General features: G+C 52.1%; 1 protein-coding gene across 3 annotated transcripts in view; it reads right to left on the minus strand.

The window, feature by feature from the left end:
- PLEKHM2 (pleckstrin homology and RUN domain containing M2) overlaps positions 1-16,633 on the minus strand; it is a 39,081-nt gene that overhangs the window by 4,845 nt on the left and 17,603 nt on the right. The window contains exons 2-12 of one of the 3 annotated variants that reach the window (XM_061160678.1): positions 10,420-10,526; positions 9,907-10,016; positions 9,268-9,367; positions 8,621-8,708; positions 7,647-7,833; positions 6,306-6,365; positions 3,069-3,297; positions 1,154-1,993; positions 837-906; positions 601-691; positions 171-235 (exon numbers count right to left, since the gene is read on the minus strand). In XM_061160678.1, the coding sequence (XP_061016661.1) occupies positions 171-235; positions 601-691; positions 837-906; positions 1,154-1,993; positions 3,069-3,297; positions 6,306-6,365; positions 7,647-7,833; positions 8,621-8,708; positions 9,268-9,367; positions 9,907-10,016; positions 10,420-10,526 (1,947 nt within the window). The remainder of the gene's footprint in view (positions 1-170; positions 236-600; positions 692-836; positions 907-1,153; positions 1,994-3,068; positions 3,298-6,305; positions 6,366-7,646; positions 7,834-8,620; positions 8,709-9,267; positions 9,368-9,906; positions 10,017-10,419; positions 10,527-16,633) is intronic. The other 2 variants (XM_061160680.1, XM_061160679.1) reach the window with 2 other exon arrangements.

The following is a 16,633-nucleotide window of genomic DNA, read 5'->3' on the forward strand; positions in this document are numbered from 1 at the left end:
GAAGAGGGACCCTTGGGCTTGGTTCTTATCCCCGGCATCGCAGGGGTAGATGAGGGCTGGTACCCACCCCGGGACTGAGGCTAGGGGTCGGCCTTGCTCCGCAGCTCCGAGGGTGGGTGGCCCACGGAGCCCTACAGACAGCACACACCAGCCGCGGAGCCTGAACTCACCGACACGTAGTCGAGCTCATTGTAAGAAACAGCCTCTTCCACCAAGTATGGCTTCTCTGTGGCCCCTGAGAGAGACGACCCCAATGCTTGTGACCCCTGGGGGCCTCTCTGCCCTCCCCCCGCCCCATTTCCTAAGACCTTTTCTCCGTGAGGACCCGTCCTCGCCCTGCGATCTGAAATGATGGGCTAGGAGAATGACATGGGGTACTCCTGGAGGGGCCCCCAGGCTCCCGTCTTGGGATACTGACAGCCCCTTCCCAGCTGTGCGTGTCCATCACCACATGCAGCAGAGAGACACTTGGGGCCAGTGGGGCGGGGGGTGGAGGGGTGGGAGGTGAGGGGGTTTTGGTGGGGGGTGGAGGGTGCAGGGAACGAGGAAGCAGTCAGTCTCATCTTCCACTGCCCTGGCCCAGTCCGGGGCGGCAGGCACCTTTCCGGAGCAGGTAGACGTAGCAGTCTGTGAGCAGCACGTACAGCAGCTGCAGGTTGCCCTCCATGTGCCCAGTGCTCATCCGGATCATCTGAGGGGCCGGAGCAGAGATGTTAGACCCTGAGGCCCACACCCCGCCCCGGACAGCCCGTGCCCCCTTCTGAGCAGGCGTGGGGCCCATTCAGCCGTGCCCTCGCTGTGTGGCTCTTGCTCATTCTTGGGATCCCGGGACTTACTCTGAAGAGCTGCTCTTCGTTTTCTCGAAACACATGGATCATCAGCAGGAGCAGGTGATTGTTGTCTACTCTGTGAGGGGGACAGGTGTGGGGAGGACGAGGGGTCAGTGAGAGCAAGGGCAGGGAGAGGCCACACAGGTGCATGGAGACGATGCGCGCATGCAGGTGAGGCGACACCAGAGGGCCACACCCCTTCCTACCTCCCAGCCCAGGCTAGGTCTTCCAGGAGCTGTGCTCGGCCTATGTGGAGGGCAGACGCCCAGAGTGCCCTGATCGAGGAGAGGCGTGGCTCACACGTGTGGCACAGACTGGCTCACCTGAACTCTGCCGAGTGCGTCATCTCAGAAGGGCTCCCCTGGCCCTCCTCCACCCCGGAGTCCTCGGCGCTGCTCAGACAGGGGCTGGGCTGGTCTCCCTTGAGTCTGCAAAGAGCCTCCTGGGTCCCAGGCTCTGGCTCCAGCCCCTCACCGACCTGGGGCAGCTGGGTGTCCAGTTCCTGGGCCTCTGGCTTCTGTGCCTCCCCCGGGGTGTCCTCTAAGGGCCGAGGTGTCTGTCCTGGTCCTCCTCCTCCCCCCGCCTCTTCTTGGCCAGCAGCCGCAGGGCTACCCGGAACATGCAGCGGTTGGCCAGGCCCTGCAGGGTCATGGTGGCCGCCACCTGATGTAACAGTACTTGGACTCTCAATGGTAAAGCGGTAGAAGTCCATTGGGGCTGGAAGCCCCTCACTAAAGTCGCAAAATGGCGGCCTCTCCGGGGCGTCCCCGGGAGAGCCGGTCCGAAAGGACTGGTCCGGGGGCTCGACGTGGGGGCGCCAGGTGGCGGGGTCCAGCTGCCCGTTGAGCTGGTCGATGACCTTACTCAGGGGCTGCCCCATGCGCTCCATGGAGGTGTCCTTCATCTCGGGGATAAGCAGGCCCACCTGGCCGGGCTCTGAGCGCCCGCCGCCCTCCACTGTGCTGCCAGGCCCCTCTCCCTCCTGCAGCGGGGAGGCCAGGGTGGTGTCTGGGGAGCCCCGCCCAGGGCCTGGGCTGCTGCCCACGGTGTTGCCATTGCCCTGCCGGGCACACGTGTGCTGGGTGGAGGCCGGGTGGAGTGGACTGGCTTCCTCATCTGATCTGGGCTTCTTCTTCTTGCCTGTTTTCTTCTTCTTGGTGACCCTGGATGGTAGTGATTGGAAGAGGTTTAAAGCTGAGCAACCGGTCCTGAGGGCAGTGAGGTGGGCTGGGTCACTACAGGTGAGCCTGAGCAAGGAGCTCAGAGCGTCAGAGCTTCAGGAGTCCCGGGGAGCACTAAGCATGGGACCCAGGGCCAGAGGCCGACAGCAGCTCAGAGGCAGAGGCAGGGCCAGCACGAGGAAGGCACAGGGGAACTCCTGAGTGGGTCCTGTGAGTTGTAGCTGGTGGCGCGCTGGGCTAGCTGTGCTCTCAGGAATGGAAACAGGCCACGGCTGGTCAGACCAGTGACCCCTCTACTCAGCCTCCCCGCAGGAGGCGGGCAGTGGACCCTGAGCTGACTTCACTTTCCATTAGGTATTGTAATGGATAATTCAAAAGACTCAAAATCTTTTGAGCTCAAATTGCTGGCTCCGTGGTTCCGAGTTGGCTGGAGTGGACCTGGCTAAGCAACTCTAAGTCTGAACCTCTCTAGCTGCTCTGGATTTGAACCAGCCTTTGGGAGTGGGACTCCTGGCTCCAATCACTGGGGAGGAACTCCCCCCGCCTTGGGCCGGGAAGCCTCTTATTCAGGTGGAGAGACTCAAGAGCAGGAGCCAGAGGAGGTCAGGGAGCCGAGGAGGCTCTTGGCCAAGAGTTTCCAACCTTGTCATCCACCTCCTCCTTCCTTCTACGTCCCCGTCAATGTGATGGAGATGCTCTTCTTTCAGTGAGCCATGCTCAACTAGAATTGGTACAAATCTCAGAACTTGTGCATTAATGTCCAGGAACTCCCTTGGAAAGAAGTCCAGGCTGAAGGTACTTTCTGGATGGACCGGCAGCCTAGGCCTGGCCCCTGAAGCCATCCATGCTGTTGCCTTTGCCACCCATCTTCTAGCCTCGGGCCCTCTTTTTCCTCTTGATCAAAGAACTGCTGAACAGGGTGGGGGTACCTGGTCTCCAGAAAGAAGGCCAAATGTCCTCGGGGTGAAAGGGGGTGTGGACTAAAAAGTGATGCTAGGAGTGGACAGGAGGGACACCAGGACGTTCACCCAGCTTCTCGGGCCCCCTCCCCGCTGACCTGATGACCTCGAGCTCTGTGCAGGTGTCCGGTAGGTCCGGGGTGTGGGACTCCCCCTTCTCCTGAGAGCTTGTGTGCACAGGGGTGGTGTCGGAGGAGGATACAGTCTCGGCCTGGTCTTCATTGAAGGGGTTGTGGCGCTGGGTGGGACTCTTGGTGGAAGCCTTGCTGCTGGTTGGGTCTGAGGTGGTGGAGCGTGGGCCGCTGACAGTGTCTGTGAGGTCTCCGTCTGGGAGAACAGGAAACACGAGACAGCCCTTCAGACACCAGGTGGGGACCCCAGGCCCCCAAAGCATGCCTTATCTCGGGACGGAGGCAGGCGAGTTCTTCCCAGGGCATTCTGACCGGGGTGGCCCTGTTTTAGGAGTGGAAGCCTCCCGCCAGCAGGACGTGGGATTTGTGCTTCAAGAGCAACTTGGAGGAACGCCATTGTCACCCTCTCTGGATCCCCCAGAGCTCTCAACAATTTGGATGAGTTTGAGTCAAGAGCCTCAAGGTTAAGCAGGCTCCAGGTTTAAGCCCTGTGGGGGTGGTGACCTTGATGGCTCAGAAGATGGGCCGCACATCTTGCAGGCTAACATGCGCCTCCATTAGCGCAACACACCCTTGACAGGACTGAGATACCCAAAGTCCTCTGAAGGGGCCCCCACGGTGGTAGATACAGAGGGACAAAGGAAGAGAGAAGAGAACCAGGATCAGAGAAAATGAGGGCTGCAGACGCTGAGAGGCCAGGACAGGGAGTCCAAGGGTGAGGAGCAGGGGGAAGGGCAGGAAGAAGGACCTAGAGCACAGTGAAGGGGGCAGAAGGGGGAGAAAGGTGTGCAGAGTCGCTGCCCTCGCAGAGATGCCTCGTGGGCCCTTCTCCCCTGAGAGGCAGGTGCTGAGAACTTCATTTCATTCAAACCTCAGCCTGCCTACTGGCCCCCCCTGGGCACTCTCCCCCAGGGAGACAGGCCCTCTGGAGAGGAGCTGGTTTAACAGTCCTCCCACCCCCAACTGTCCATCCCTGGTCCCTGGAACGGGACACTGAGAGGAGGGAGTATTAGCATGTAAACATAAGGGGTGTTTATCCAGTGGCAGATGGAAAGCCGCCCAGGCTGGCAGGATAGCTTGGCTGACGGTGACGGTTGATGGCAAAGGACACAGGATGTTCATGCCCCATTTGCCAGCCTGTGCACATCTTGCTGGCCCTTATCTGCCAGAGGAGACGTGGTACACAGGCTTCCCACCCTCAGCCTCATCTGGAAGGGCCCAACCTGCTTCGTGGATCTGGGAAGCCACGGGGCAGCTGTCTGCTGATGCAGCATGGCATCAAAAGTACACTGTCTTTTAATATAAGGCTGTAGGAGGGGGTAAAGAGCAGCTGCCAGCTCTGCTAGAGAAACACGGGTGAAATAGGAGCCTTTCTTCAAATCTCCAGGGACCCCCAGAGCTTGTTTCTCAGATGCAGAAAAGCCTGCCCTTCAGTCTGAGAGGAGGCTCTTGCTAAGTTCATGTGTTCCTATTCGACCCCGAGAGGTGCAGCCGCCCAGGGAAGGGGTCCCAGGAGGGGAGCAAGCAGATCATTGGGCGTGGTGGGGTCCGGGCTGGGATACCCACCAGTTCTGTACATAAGCCAGGGCTCTTGGAAAGGCCTCCCCAGTCCCCACCCCAGGGCCTGGAGCTGCCTCCAAATCCTGCTCTTCTCCAGGTGTGAGAAGACAGAGCCGCTTCAGGGGAGCTGCCAAACCGGCTCAGGGCATCGTCAGCGCTCCAGGAGCCAGGCAAGTGGGTGGTCACTACTGGGACAACCTCACCCCACCCCGGAGCCCAGCCCAGCCTGAGCAAGCAGTGCAACTGGGGTGTTAGTTCTCAGGCCGCAAGGGGCTCTGGAGGGCTGCAGAGGAGGGTCAGGCCCTGCTTGCCAAGTGACTGCAACAGGAGAGTAGCTGGATCGGGGGGGTTAGTTGTTAGACCTGGGGTGCGGGGATCAGTGCCCAGCATGTGAGCTGCAAGAAGAGAGGCAGAAAGGACAAATGACGTTATGATGGAATTCTGGATTTCAAGCTAATCTCAACTTAAAATGGGGGACTCCTCAATGCTACTCTCTTGGCCAGATGACATACATTTATTTTTCTCAAAGCCATATCTTATTTCCCTCAAAGCAAAGCTACTGCACATTCACATTACTTGGGAAAAGAGCCTCCGTCATCCGTGACTCAGATGACGGCTGTAACAACGCAGGGGCCAGCTCTGAGCAGAACCACTGTCCCTTGGCTCAGGGTGACCAGTCGGCACCACCTCCTCCAGAGGCCGACCCCGCACCCACCCTGGGCAGAAGCGGCCCTCAGGGCAGGGCTGTTTATTAAGAGGGGCCCTGGTTTTGGCCTCAGCTTTAAGGAGGAAGGATTAACCTTCTCAGAAACACGTCCTCTGCTTGGAGTAGTCACGGGAATCCCAAGAATAGCTCCAGGGCTGTTCTCAAGCCCAGGAGTGGCGTCACCAGTAGAAAAAGGCCTAAGCATTGCTGCCACCTAGTGGACAGGGTGGAAGGGTGAACAGATTTCTTTTTTTTTTTTAAATCTTTATGGCCACGCTGCATGAAGTTTGGGATCTTAGTTCCCTGACCAGGGATCAAGCCCACATCCCCTGCATTGGCAGTTCAAAGTCTCAACCAGTGGGCCAACAGGGAAGTGCCTGAGATTTCACATTAGTTGACCTTAAAATTTCAAAAAGGATGTTTCAGCCGTGCTAGGGCAATTTCCCTCATTCAGACCTCAGTCTCCTCCAAAAACACCCACGAGGAAGCCGTTAAGACGTGGATCAAGCCGTCTGCATTGCCTCCTGATGTCTGTAACACAGAAGCGCGTCTGACCTAAAGGAGCTCGCAACCCCCACGTTCTAAGGCAGTGTTTCCCTGAACAGTCTCCCCACTGGGGCCCACAGCTGGCAGTCCCCCTACACGTCTGGTGCATGACTGGCGCTGGAATCGGGACGGGTGATCCGTGTGTCCCCAAAATGCACTCAGCGACTCAAGGCCACGGCATAAGGGGAAGAATCTTGCACTGGGAGAAGGGGTTGGCCTAGGCCTCAAGGTCACGTTCTACTGCAGAATTCCATCTGTCAGAACACCAGACTTGGCTTTATTACGATCGTTGACGTTATCATAAATAACAAGCTGATTCTGAATCATGCAGCAAGCTTGGTATGGAAAGGTTGCAAAACAGGAAAAGAGGGTAACAGCGGACTCTGTCCCACCTTCCCAGTCTGTGCTGGGTACAGACGGCACTGCTGGAAACACATCTCCAAAATCATAATCTACAAAAACGAGGGACAAAACTGAAGATTAGAAACACAGGTAGTTTGGCAGGACAGGGAGGGTGGGGGGCAACAGGGTGGGAGACATAGGGAGAACACAAGAGAGGAAAAATTCAACTTTCCATATTTTCTCTGACCACCTCAGGGGAACTTGCAAGGATCCCAGCTGCTTCTCAGTTCAGGCACTGGCCCAGTAACCTCTGACCCCTAGGAAGACCTGCGGGCAATCCGTTCTAAGACCGGAAGAACACGGCTCCCCTGCACCTAACCTCCTTTCCTACCCCTTGCTCTCCTTCCTGCCAAACCCAGCAGCTAAAATGAGGTGGGCTCAAGGGACACCCTCCGTCGCTGGGCAGTCTGTCTGCTCCTTTGAGGCCTGTCCCGCCGACTTTCCTGAGCCCACCCCAAGGAGACTGAGCTGCTATCTCCTGCTCCTATGAGAGCAATACAAATCTGGCTAACACCGGACTGAAAGTAACTGCCCTCCCTGGGAGAGGACCACATCACAGGCAGAAACAAAGAAGGTCAAGGTCTCAATGTTGATGCAATTCTGGGTGCCCTTGGGGCTGAATTGGTGCTTGGAGCCCCTTCGCTGGAGATGAGGTGGGGTGCAGTACCTAAACGGCTCTGATTTCCCATGTGGGGAAACAGCCAGTTTTACAAATCAACACAGAGGCCAAAGGTTTGGAAGAAAGCAGGCTGTTCCAACCAGCCATTGGACTAAGACAACAAATGACTATAGACGTGAGGATGTTCTTTTTTGGTCTTTGCTGCCATGTGTGTGATTGCCTCTGACACGCTGTCAAGGACAGGAGGGACTCAGAAATCGATGGACCAGGGGAAATAGGGGCGTCTGCCTCTAAACTTTGAGACCCACTGGGTTCTCTCTCCTCCTTCCAGGGGTTGCTTAGCCTTTTCTACCTAGAATTGAGGGTAGGACCACCCCCCCAAAGTGGGCGGTGCTCACCCCTGCAATGTCAGGAAGTTTCCAGGTTGCCTTCCTAATCCTCCTGACCGCAGAGAACTGCCCTGGTGCATGTTTACAGCCTTCTGAAAAGGGGTCTAGCATTCATAAGATCTCATCATGGCTTCTGATCCCCAGAATCAGTTTCTGAGCCACCACTGAGACATTGAGAAAGAGAAGAGCCGGGAAGTGACTGGCCTGGTTTAACACTGAATTTCCACCACTGGACCAGCCGAGAAAGACGCCCCCTGGCCAGGCTTACACGGCTTAGAATCCGTTTGCAACAGAGGTCGGCCCCTTCCCGCCCTGGCACTCACCCTCACTAGATGGGGCGATGGCGCTGTCATCCCACTCCAGGGTGGTGGAGGTGACGGAGTTGAAGGAGTTGAGGGAGAGGCTGTCTGAGCCGTGGACCGAGCTGGGGAGGCGGTCTTCAAAGTCCAGCAGGTACTGGGGCTTGTAGTAGTCGGGCATGTAGGGGGCCAGGTCTAAATAGGGGGCATCCTGAGGAGAGAGGGGAAGAGGCAGGTTGGAGTGCTAGCAGGCCACAGTGGGCCTGAATACATGGCCTTCCTTGGACCTGCCCTCACACTCTCCCAGGCTGGTTTTTCTTTGGAAATCAATGTGCTTAAGGTACTAAACCCAGAAATAAACTGCTTAGAGGAGGATTGTGAATGGCTGAGGGCTCGGGGCCCAGGGCTGACAGTGCCCACTGGGCCTCCTGCCCCTCCGTAACTCCTTGTACTCATTTTCTCCAGTTTCTACTACTTTTTAGGTCTGTGCTATTGGAGTCTGGGTCTAGGCTGGTGGCCCGATTAGGAGGGGGCAGTTTCTTGCATCTTGACGAGGCTGCAGAGGTGCCTCTGAAGCTCCTGGGCCGCACTGCACCGGCTCTAGTGTGTGACCGTGACCGTGACTGTGACCAGGAGGGAGGCTGGGAAGCAGGAAGCTGAGAGGCTTCCAGGATCCCAGGAGGCACAAGGACGAATCTGCCTCGACTTTCTCAAAGATTCATGTTCTGAACATGAAGGAGTATTAAGTGCTAAAATACTCTAGGTGATGTGGTTTTTCTCCAAGTTGGGACAGAGAGACAGGAAGGAGCCACCCAAACCAGGAATTCTGGCCAAGAGAGTCACCTCAATTCCCTTGGGCAGACCCTGAGCTGTTCCCTCACCTGAACAAACAGGACGATGCTCAGACTCAGCCTCACCCATCAGGCTCCCTGGGCGGGACCTTGCCCACCCTGGCCACCCCTCTGCCCCCATGAGCAGTGAGAGCTGGGATGTCTCACCAGGTCCAGGTCAAACCGAATGAACTCTAGCCCAGATACCAAGGTCAGGAAGAGGGTCAGGTGGTCATGGCTGCAGACCAGGGCGTTCCTGCGGGGCATGAGATGGGGTCACTCATGGTGGCTCTGGGTCTGGTTCCCAGCATGGCCCTGCCTCCCCAACAAGCCAGCTGTGTTGAAGTTTGACGTGTGACATCCTCCCTCCATCCCCAAGCTTGATGTGGCCTCTGCCTGGCTCCTTCCAGCACTCTTGCCTGGGTCTGGAGCCACAGGCACCTTGCTGCCTGTGTTTTCAGATATGGGGCCTGTGGCAGCTCTCGGCAGCTGCTCTAAACACTTCCTGCAGCAATGCCAGCAAAGGCTGAGTGTTCTGGTCAGGTCTGAGGCCTGGCTGGAGGGTCACAAAGGCTGATCAGGCACCAAACCACTCATGGAACACAGCTGGAACCTGGACTCCTGGCCAGAGCCATCACAGGCAAGCTCTATTGGCTTTCAGGCCATCACTGGTGTGTCTTCAGGCTGCCCAGTCAGGCTAGGCCCCTGGCGGGGGGAGGTCGGCATAGTGTGGTATGTGCATGGATAAGACGTTGGGACGAGGCCCAGGGGCACACAAGAGCTGCGTGCATGAGACCCAGCGTCCGAACACTCACTTGACATAGTACTTGTGTAGGAGACCCAGGTTCTCCTGGAACAGCCGCAGGTAGCTCTCCAGGGAGTTCTCGTTGAGGGCCAGGTAGAGCCAGGCCCGGCCTGCAAATGAAGGGCAGGAGTAAGTGGGAGGAAGGTCCAGCAGGTGCCAGCTTTCCTTGGCCTGGAAAGGAGGGGAGGGAGGAGGAGTGGCCGAGGGGAGCAAGCACCCCAACAGCCTTCTCTCTTGTGGGACTGCCACACCCTGAAATCTTGACCTTCCCCATCAGACTCGAGTCTGTAATGACCAGGAAACTCGGATTGACAGGGCAGACTGCAAACCCCAGATGGGCTGAGAAATGCAAGGATGCTGCACTGACCCTGCACTGATCATAGCTCAGGGAGAGAGGCGAGACCCCTCACTCATGTTTGGGCTGGGATTCAGAAGGAGCCCAGCTCTCTTCAGCATCTTCCCCACAGCCACGAGGCTGCAGCCAGATGTCATGTGCTGGGAAGAAGCGAGGCCTTGGGGAGAGCGCTGGCCTTTTAACAGCCACTCCGCCACTGGACACCACGAGGCACTTGGCCTCCCAGGTTGACCTGAGTCCCAGGCTGCCCGCAGGGAGGGCGGAGCTTCCCCGAGTCAGCCTGGCTCTACTCACTGCGCCCCAGGTTGGTGGCCACGTGCTGCAGCACCTCGATGTGCTTGACGGCCTCTCTCCGGGTGAAGTGAACCACGAGCACCCAGTAGCCAGATGAGAGGTCCTGCAGCCTGAGAAAGTAGGACAGGAGCTGCTGTGACCTGGATGGGGCCACCCTGGGACGCTGTGGTCGGCGGGCCCACCAGCCTCTGTGTCAGCAGGAAGTGCAAGGCTGAGAGCTGGGATTCCCAGGGCACCCACAGGCTTCCTCCTCCTCCTCCACCAGCAGGCCTTCATGCCATCATTTCATCTGTGGCTAATCCCTTCCCCCATCATTCATGCCTGCTCAGAGACGGATTACTGGGACAATCTTAGACAGTCTGCAGCCCCCTTGAGTGAGACCAATCTCTTTCTGCCAGGAAAGAAGAAATAAAGGGCAGACAAGGCTAGGGACTTCCCTCTGGAGGCTGCTCATGGCCTTGGTCCTGCCCTGTCCAGCCGCATAGTCCTCTCCAGAAACTGCTGTCCCCTTACCCGTAGAGCAGAGCGTGGTCCAGGTGCTCACACAGACGCTGCAGGACTTTGTCGTGGTTGCGGATGGCAGGGGTCTCATCTTCACAGGCGGCAAAATAGCTCTGCAACTGAAAGGAAAAACAAAATCCCCCCAGATGAGAAATGGACAAAGAGGAGGGCCACAGAAGGTCTGGAATCAAGAAGGTAACTAAAGGAACTTCCCTGGTGGTTCAGTGGTTAAGAATCCCCTGCCTTCCAATGCAGGGGATGCAGGTTTAATCCCTGGTCAGGAAACTAAGATCCCATGTGCCACAATGCAACTAAGCCCGCTCACCGCAAAGAAGACCCCGAATGCCACAATGAAGACCCAATGCAGGCAAATAAAGAAAGAAATGAAATTTAAAAGAAAAAAGAAAGTAGCTAAGAACATCAGTTAAAGGATGTATCCACGATGACCAACAGAATCAACCTCGAGCTGCCTGTACCAGCTGCTTTTCCTGAACCACAGGTGTCAGCGGGCACAGGAGGGACGCCCAGTCCCCAAGAGGCGCCCTGTGTGCTTGTCATATGACAGCTTGATGCTGGTGAGGAAGTCATGGTCGACATGTGGGTCTCAGGTGGTACCACGCTTCCAGCCTGGGACCACCAAGCCATGTAACTCTAGGAGCGCTACCTACAGTATTGTGTATACAAATGAACACACAGTGCCCAGTAAATCCCCCCGCTCCACCCTGGAGTCGGCCACAGGGAGGCCTGCCTGAAGCTGCCCCTCTGCACAAACCAAGGGCTGAGGGACGTGGGCACCTGCTCTGACAGCCTTCTTGTCAGAGGCTGACATGGGACACTGGGTTTACCTGAGGAAGCTGGCTGGATATGGATCCAGGTACCCGCCAGGCCCAGGTTGAGCCCTATACCAAGAATTACACCATTCCCAGGCTGGACTGAAAAAAGATTTGGGGGCTTTCCTGGTGGTCTAGTGGTTAAGAACTCACCTGCCAGTGCAGGGGATGTGGGTTCAATCCTTGGTCTGGGAAGATCCCACATGCCACAGAGAAACTAAAGCCCATGCTCCACAACAAGAGAAGCCACTTCAATGAGAAGCTCACATACCACAATAAAGAGTAGCCCCCGCTTACGGCAACTAGAGAAAGTCTGTGCACAGCAACAAAGACCCAGTGCAACCAAAACTAAATAAATAAATCTAAAAAAAAACAAGAAATAACCTAATATTATGCATGCAGAGTACATCATGTGAAATGCCAGGCTGGATGAATCATAAGCTGGAAACAATACTGCTGGGAGAAATATCAATAACCTCAGATAAGCAGATGATACCACCCTAATGGCAGAAACCGAAGAGGAACTAAAGAGCCTCTTGATGAAGGTGAAAGAGGAGATTGAAAAAGCTGGTTTAAGACAACATTCAGAAAACTAAGATCTTGGCATCTGGTCTCATTACTTCATGGCAAATAGATGGGGAAAAAATGGAAGCAGTGACAGTTTATTTTCTTGGGCTCCAAAACTGTGAATGGTGATGCAGCCATGAAATGAAAAGATGCTTGCTTGTTGGAAGAAAAGCTATGACAAACCTAGACAGAGTATTAAAAAGCAGAGACATCACTTTGCCATCAAAGGTCTGTATAATCAAAGCTATGGTTTTTCTAGTAGTCATGTACAGATGTGAGAGTTGGACCATAAAGAAAGCTGAGTGTCAAAGAATTGATGCTTTAGAACTGTGATGCTGGAAAAGACTCTTGAGAGTCCCTTCGACAGCAAGGAGATCAAACCAGTCAATCCTAAAGGAAATCAACCCTGAATATTCATTGAAAGGACTGATGCTAAAGCTGAAGCTCCAACCCTTTGGCCACCTGATGCAAAGAGCTGGCTCATTGGAAAAGACCCTGATGCTGGGAAAGATTGAAGGGAGGAGGAGAAGGGCATGACAGAGGATGAGATGGTTGGATGGCATCACTGACTCAATGGACGTGAGTTTGAGCAAACTTGGGGAGATAGTGATGACAGGGAAGCCTGGCGTGCTGCAATCCATGGGGTCTCATGGAGTTGGACATGACTCAGTGACTGAACAGCAACCAACCTCATATTAAAAATAGAGAGATTTGACCAGTAGGTGAGATGAGCTGCAGCATGGAGTAACCTCAGCAGACTGATGGAGGCAAGGGCCACTCACTCAGCTCCAACAAGGACAAGAAAGCCCAGATCAGAACTGAGTTCTCCACAGCTGCTGTGAGGAGGAGGGCCTCTGTCAAGGAGCAAAGCTCTAGAAAGTCTTCCCCACTTCTCTCTGATCTACTGCTGCCCTTCTAAAGGCCAGAGTGGGGAAGGACACACAAAAAAGGACACTTAAAAAAGAACATCTCTGTACACTCATCTCAGGTTTAAGCTCCTGGCACTGGACGAATGTGCTCTCAAGTGTTTTCTGGAAGCAGTGGCAGAAACGGCCTCAGTAGGCAAGACGCATCGACCACACCAGCAAGCACGCGCTCTTGGCCAGAGGCCAACCATTCAGCCCCCACAACAAAAATAGCTTCTCTTCTCTGTGGCCCAGAGTAAACCCAGCAGCAGGCCCCGGACAGGCCTCCGTCCTGCAGGGTCTGCCCCTCCTCCCAAGAGGCAAGCCCCAGGAGCAGAGGTTCCTACAACTAAAAGAAATAGCAAAGAGCCTCCAGAAACTGCAGTGGCTGAAGGTATGCTTGCATGGGTTCCCACCGAGAATCATGACATCAGGTCTAGCTTCTTTTTTTTTTTTTTAAGTTTTTATTTTTTGGCCAGGCCATATGGCATGTGGGAGCTTAGTGCCCTGACCAGGGATCAAACCCCAGGCCCCCTGCATTGGAAGCGTGGAGTCCTAACCACTGGACCACAGGGAAGTCCCCCCTTCCATTTCAAAATCCAAGAAAATCTGGGATCAGAGATTCTTAGATGTAAGAACTGGAAGGATCTTTAGAGATCTAGTGCAACTCCTGTATTAAGGAAGGAAAACACAGGCTCATTCATTTGTTTGAATATAAAGGAGCCACACCCACGGTAACACTTGAAAAATATGGAAAATTTTAAAATTTTACTTATTTATCTTTAAACAGAGAAAGTGACTAAAGTCAAAGAAGGTAAGTCCTTCACCATGATTTTCAGCTAAGTGAGGGAGCCATGGCTGGAACTCAGACTCCTTTTTCAGGTCAAGATACCTTAAAACAAGATATATTCTAAAAGCATTATTTGCTCATCGTAAAAGTGTAAGCGACATGAAAGTGTGTGTTTGTGTGTGTGTGCATTGTTGTTGTTGTTGTCAAAGTTGCTCAGATGTGTCCGACTCTTTGCGACCCCATGGACTATATAGTCCATGGAATTCCCCAGGCCAGAATACTGGAGTGGGTAGCCTTTCCCTTCTCCAGGAGATCTTCCCAACCCAGGAATCAAACTCCGGTCTCCCGCATTGCAGGCAGATTCTTTACCAGCTGAGCACAAGGGAAGCCCCACATATATGCATATAAATATATATATAAAGACCTCCTCTCCCTGACCCCACTGCCAACAGCCTGTGTGCATGCCCTTCCAACTCTTTTCCTGCATACAAAGACTTGAAATAAAAGAGTGAAATGGGATCATGCTGTACTCATTGCTCTGAAACTTGCTTTCTCTTAATATATCAAATGCATACTTCCATATCATTACAGAGAGATCCACTCCATTCTTAATTTTAACAGCCACAAGTGTATTCTAAAATATGCTGCACCATGCTTTAACCATTGTTAGATACAGCTATTGTCTTCACTTCTTTGATATTACACAGAATATTGCAGTGCACATCTGGGGATGCCTGGGTGGCTATTTTTGTATGGTAGAACAGAACAATATACAGAGTGGAACCACAGAGCTGAAGAACATGCATAACTACAATTTGGCTGGATCTTGCTATGCGCCCTTTTAAAATGTTGGACTAATTTACATTCCCATTATGCAGGCCAAAACTAGGGATAATTAGTCTAATTTCCGCCTGTCCAGTGGGTGAAAAACAGTATCCAATTGTTTTAAATTGTATTTCTCTGATCACTAATGCAGTGGAACACCCTTATTCACTATTTGTATTTCTTTTTCTGTGAATTGCCTATTCACACCTCTGCCCAACCTTCTCCTGGTTGCTTGTATTTTTTCTTATTGCTCTGTTGATACTCTCTGTTAGTTAAGGTTTTTAATCCTGTGTGTTGCTATGTGGGGTGTTTTTGTATTTGTTCGTTTTTTGCTCAGTGTGAGTTGATCTTTCTTTTTGCTTTTCTTTTTCAAGAAGGCCTTTAAACCTTGCTTATGGTGCTTTTTTACCCATTGAGAAATTCTTATTTTTTGTACAGTAAAATCTGTCCATTTTTTCCTTTATAATTTCCCATTTTCCCTAGTCTAATATTATAAAAAGTACCTTTATTCTTCTATAGTTTCAGGACTTTCTTAGTTTCTTTTTTAATGTTTAGATTTTTATGTATGGCATGAGGTAAGGATTCAGCTTTACTAATTTCTGGATGGATAACCCATTTTCCACATTTATTGGTAGTCCCTTACTGATTTGTGATTTAATAAGCCATTTTTCTAGACATCTTGCTATGGACAGAATGAGGCCACTCCATCCGCAACCATCCTTTTTCAGAAGTGTTTTGACTCTCCTGGCATTTTTTTTTAGAATAACATTTCCCTATAATTACTTTCTGGATTTGGAAGCAAATTATACTCAGTCCAGAGACTATTTGGGGGGAAAATGGTGTTTTTGCAATACCAAGTCTTCCCACCAGGAACATGAGATTTTTTTTTAAATTTATTTTAATTAATTGATCTGGCCATACCAGGTCTTAGTTGTAGCACACAGGATCTTCAGTTGTATCATGGGAACTCTTTTGGTTATGGCATGAGAGGTCTAGTTCCCTGATCAGGGATCAAACCGGGCCCCCTGCATTGGAAGTGTGGTATCTTAGCCACTGGACCACCAGGGAAGTTCCTGGAATTTTTTTTGTTTTGTTTTCATTTACACAGGTCTTCTTTTATATCCTTCGGTAAGTTTTCCAACTTTATTTGGACAGGTCTTGTACATTTCAAGGGGGTGTTGCATACATATACATGGTAGGAAGAGTTAGGGAAAAGTCTGCAAATAGGAAACAGCTTCAAAAAAGGTATAACAGAAAGAGTGTATAGCATGGTGGTGATGAGCTAGGGCTCTGGAGAGGAAACACAGGTCCAAAGACTGGCTCTGCTACTATAAAGTAAATACCTTTGGCAAATTACTTAACCCTCTAACCCTCACTTTTTCTCATCTGTAAAAGAGGTTAAAAACATTGTTTAGAGCTAAGCTGTCCAATACAGTAGCCACTAACTACATGTGACTATTTGAGTTTAATTAAATTGAAAATCAAACAAAAGTAAAAACACAGTTCCTTAGTTGTACTAGCCCCATTTCAAATGCTCAATAACCACACATGGCTAGTGACTACTGTATTGGACAGTGCAGATGTAGAACATTCCTTTATTGCAGAAAGGTCTATTGGTTTAGGGGATCAAATGATATAAAGCATGAATAGGCTTAGCATGGACCTTGGTAAGCAAAAAATGCTCAATAAGCATTAGCCAAGATTATTAAGAATAATGAAACCACGGTGATATTTCATGTAGCATTATTTACAGTTGCCAAGTTACAGAAGCAACCTCAGTGTCCATCGACAGATGAATGGATAAAGAAGTGGTATATATACAATGGAATATTACTCAGCCACAAAACAAAACAAACAAACATAACGAAACAGAGACTAATGGCTACAGAGAACAAACTGGTGATTCCTGGGGTGGGGGTGGGGGGCAATGGATGGGCAAAATAGGTGACAGGGATCAAGAGTTACAAACTTTCAGTTAAAAAATAATTCATGGGTAGGGGACAGAGTCAATATTATAATAGTTTTGTACGGTGACAATGCGGTGATCATTTTATAGTGAATAAAAATACTGAATCACTATGTTGCACACCTGAAACAAATACAGTAAGTTAATTATACTCCAAATAAGTAAATGGAAGGAATATTCTTAGTTATACCAATGTTGCAGCACTTAGCCAAACATAAGTTCAGGGTCAAAGAAGACTCAGTAATGCTCTCTGCTCTCAAGAACTAGTATTCCTAGCTCACTAGCAGGTGGTTCCAAAGCCTATCCTTTAACCACTCTTTTACAGCAGGTTGACAAAACATTT

The sequence above is a fragment of the Dama dama genome, chromosome 14, assembly GCF_033118175.1.
Source record: "Dama dama isolate Ldn47 chromosome 14, ASM3311817v1, whole genome shotgun sequence".
Classification (NCBI taxonomy): Eukaryota; Metazoa; Chordata; class Mammalia; order Artiodactyla; family Cervidae; genus Dama; species Dama dama.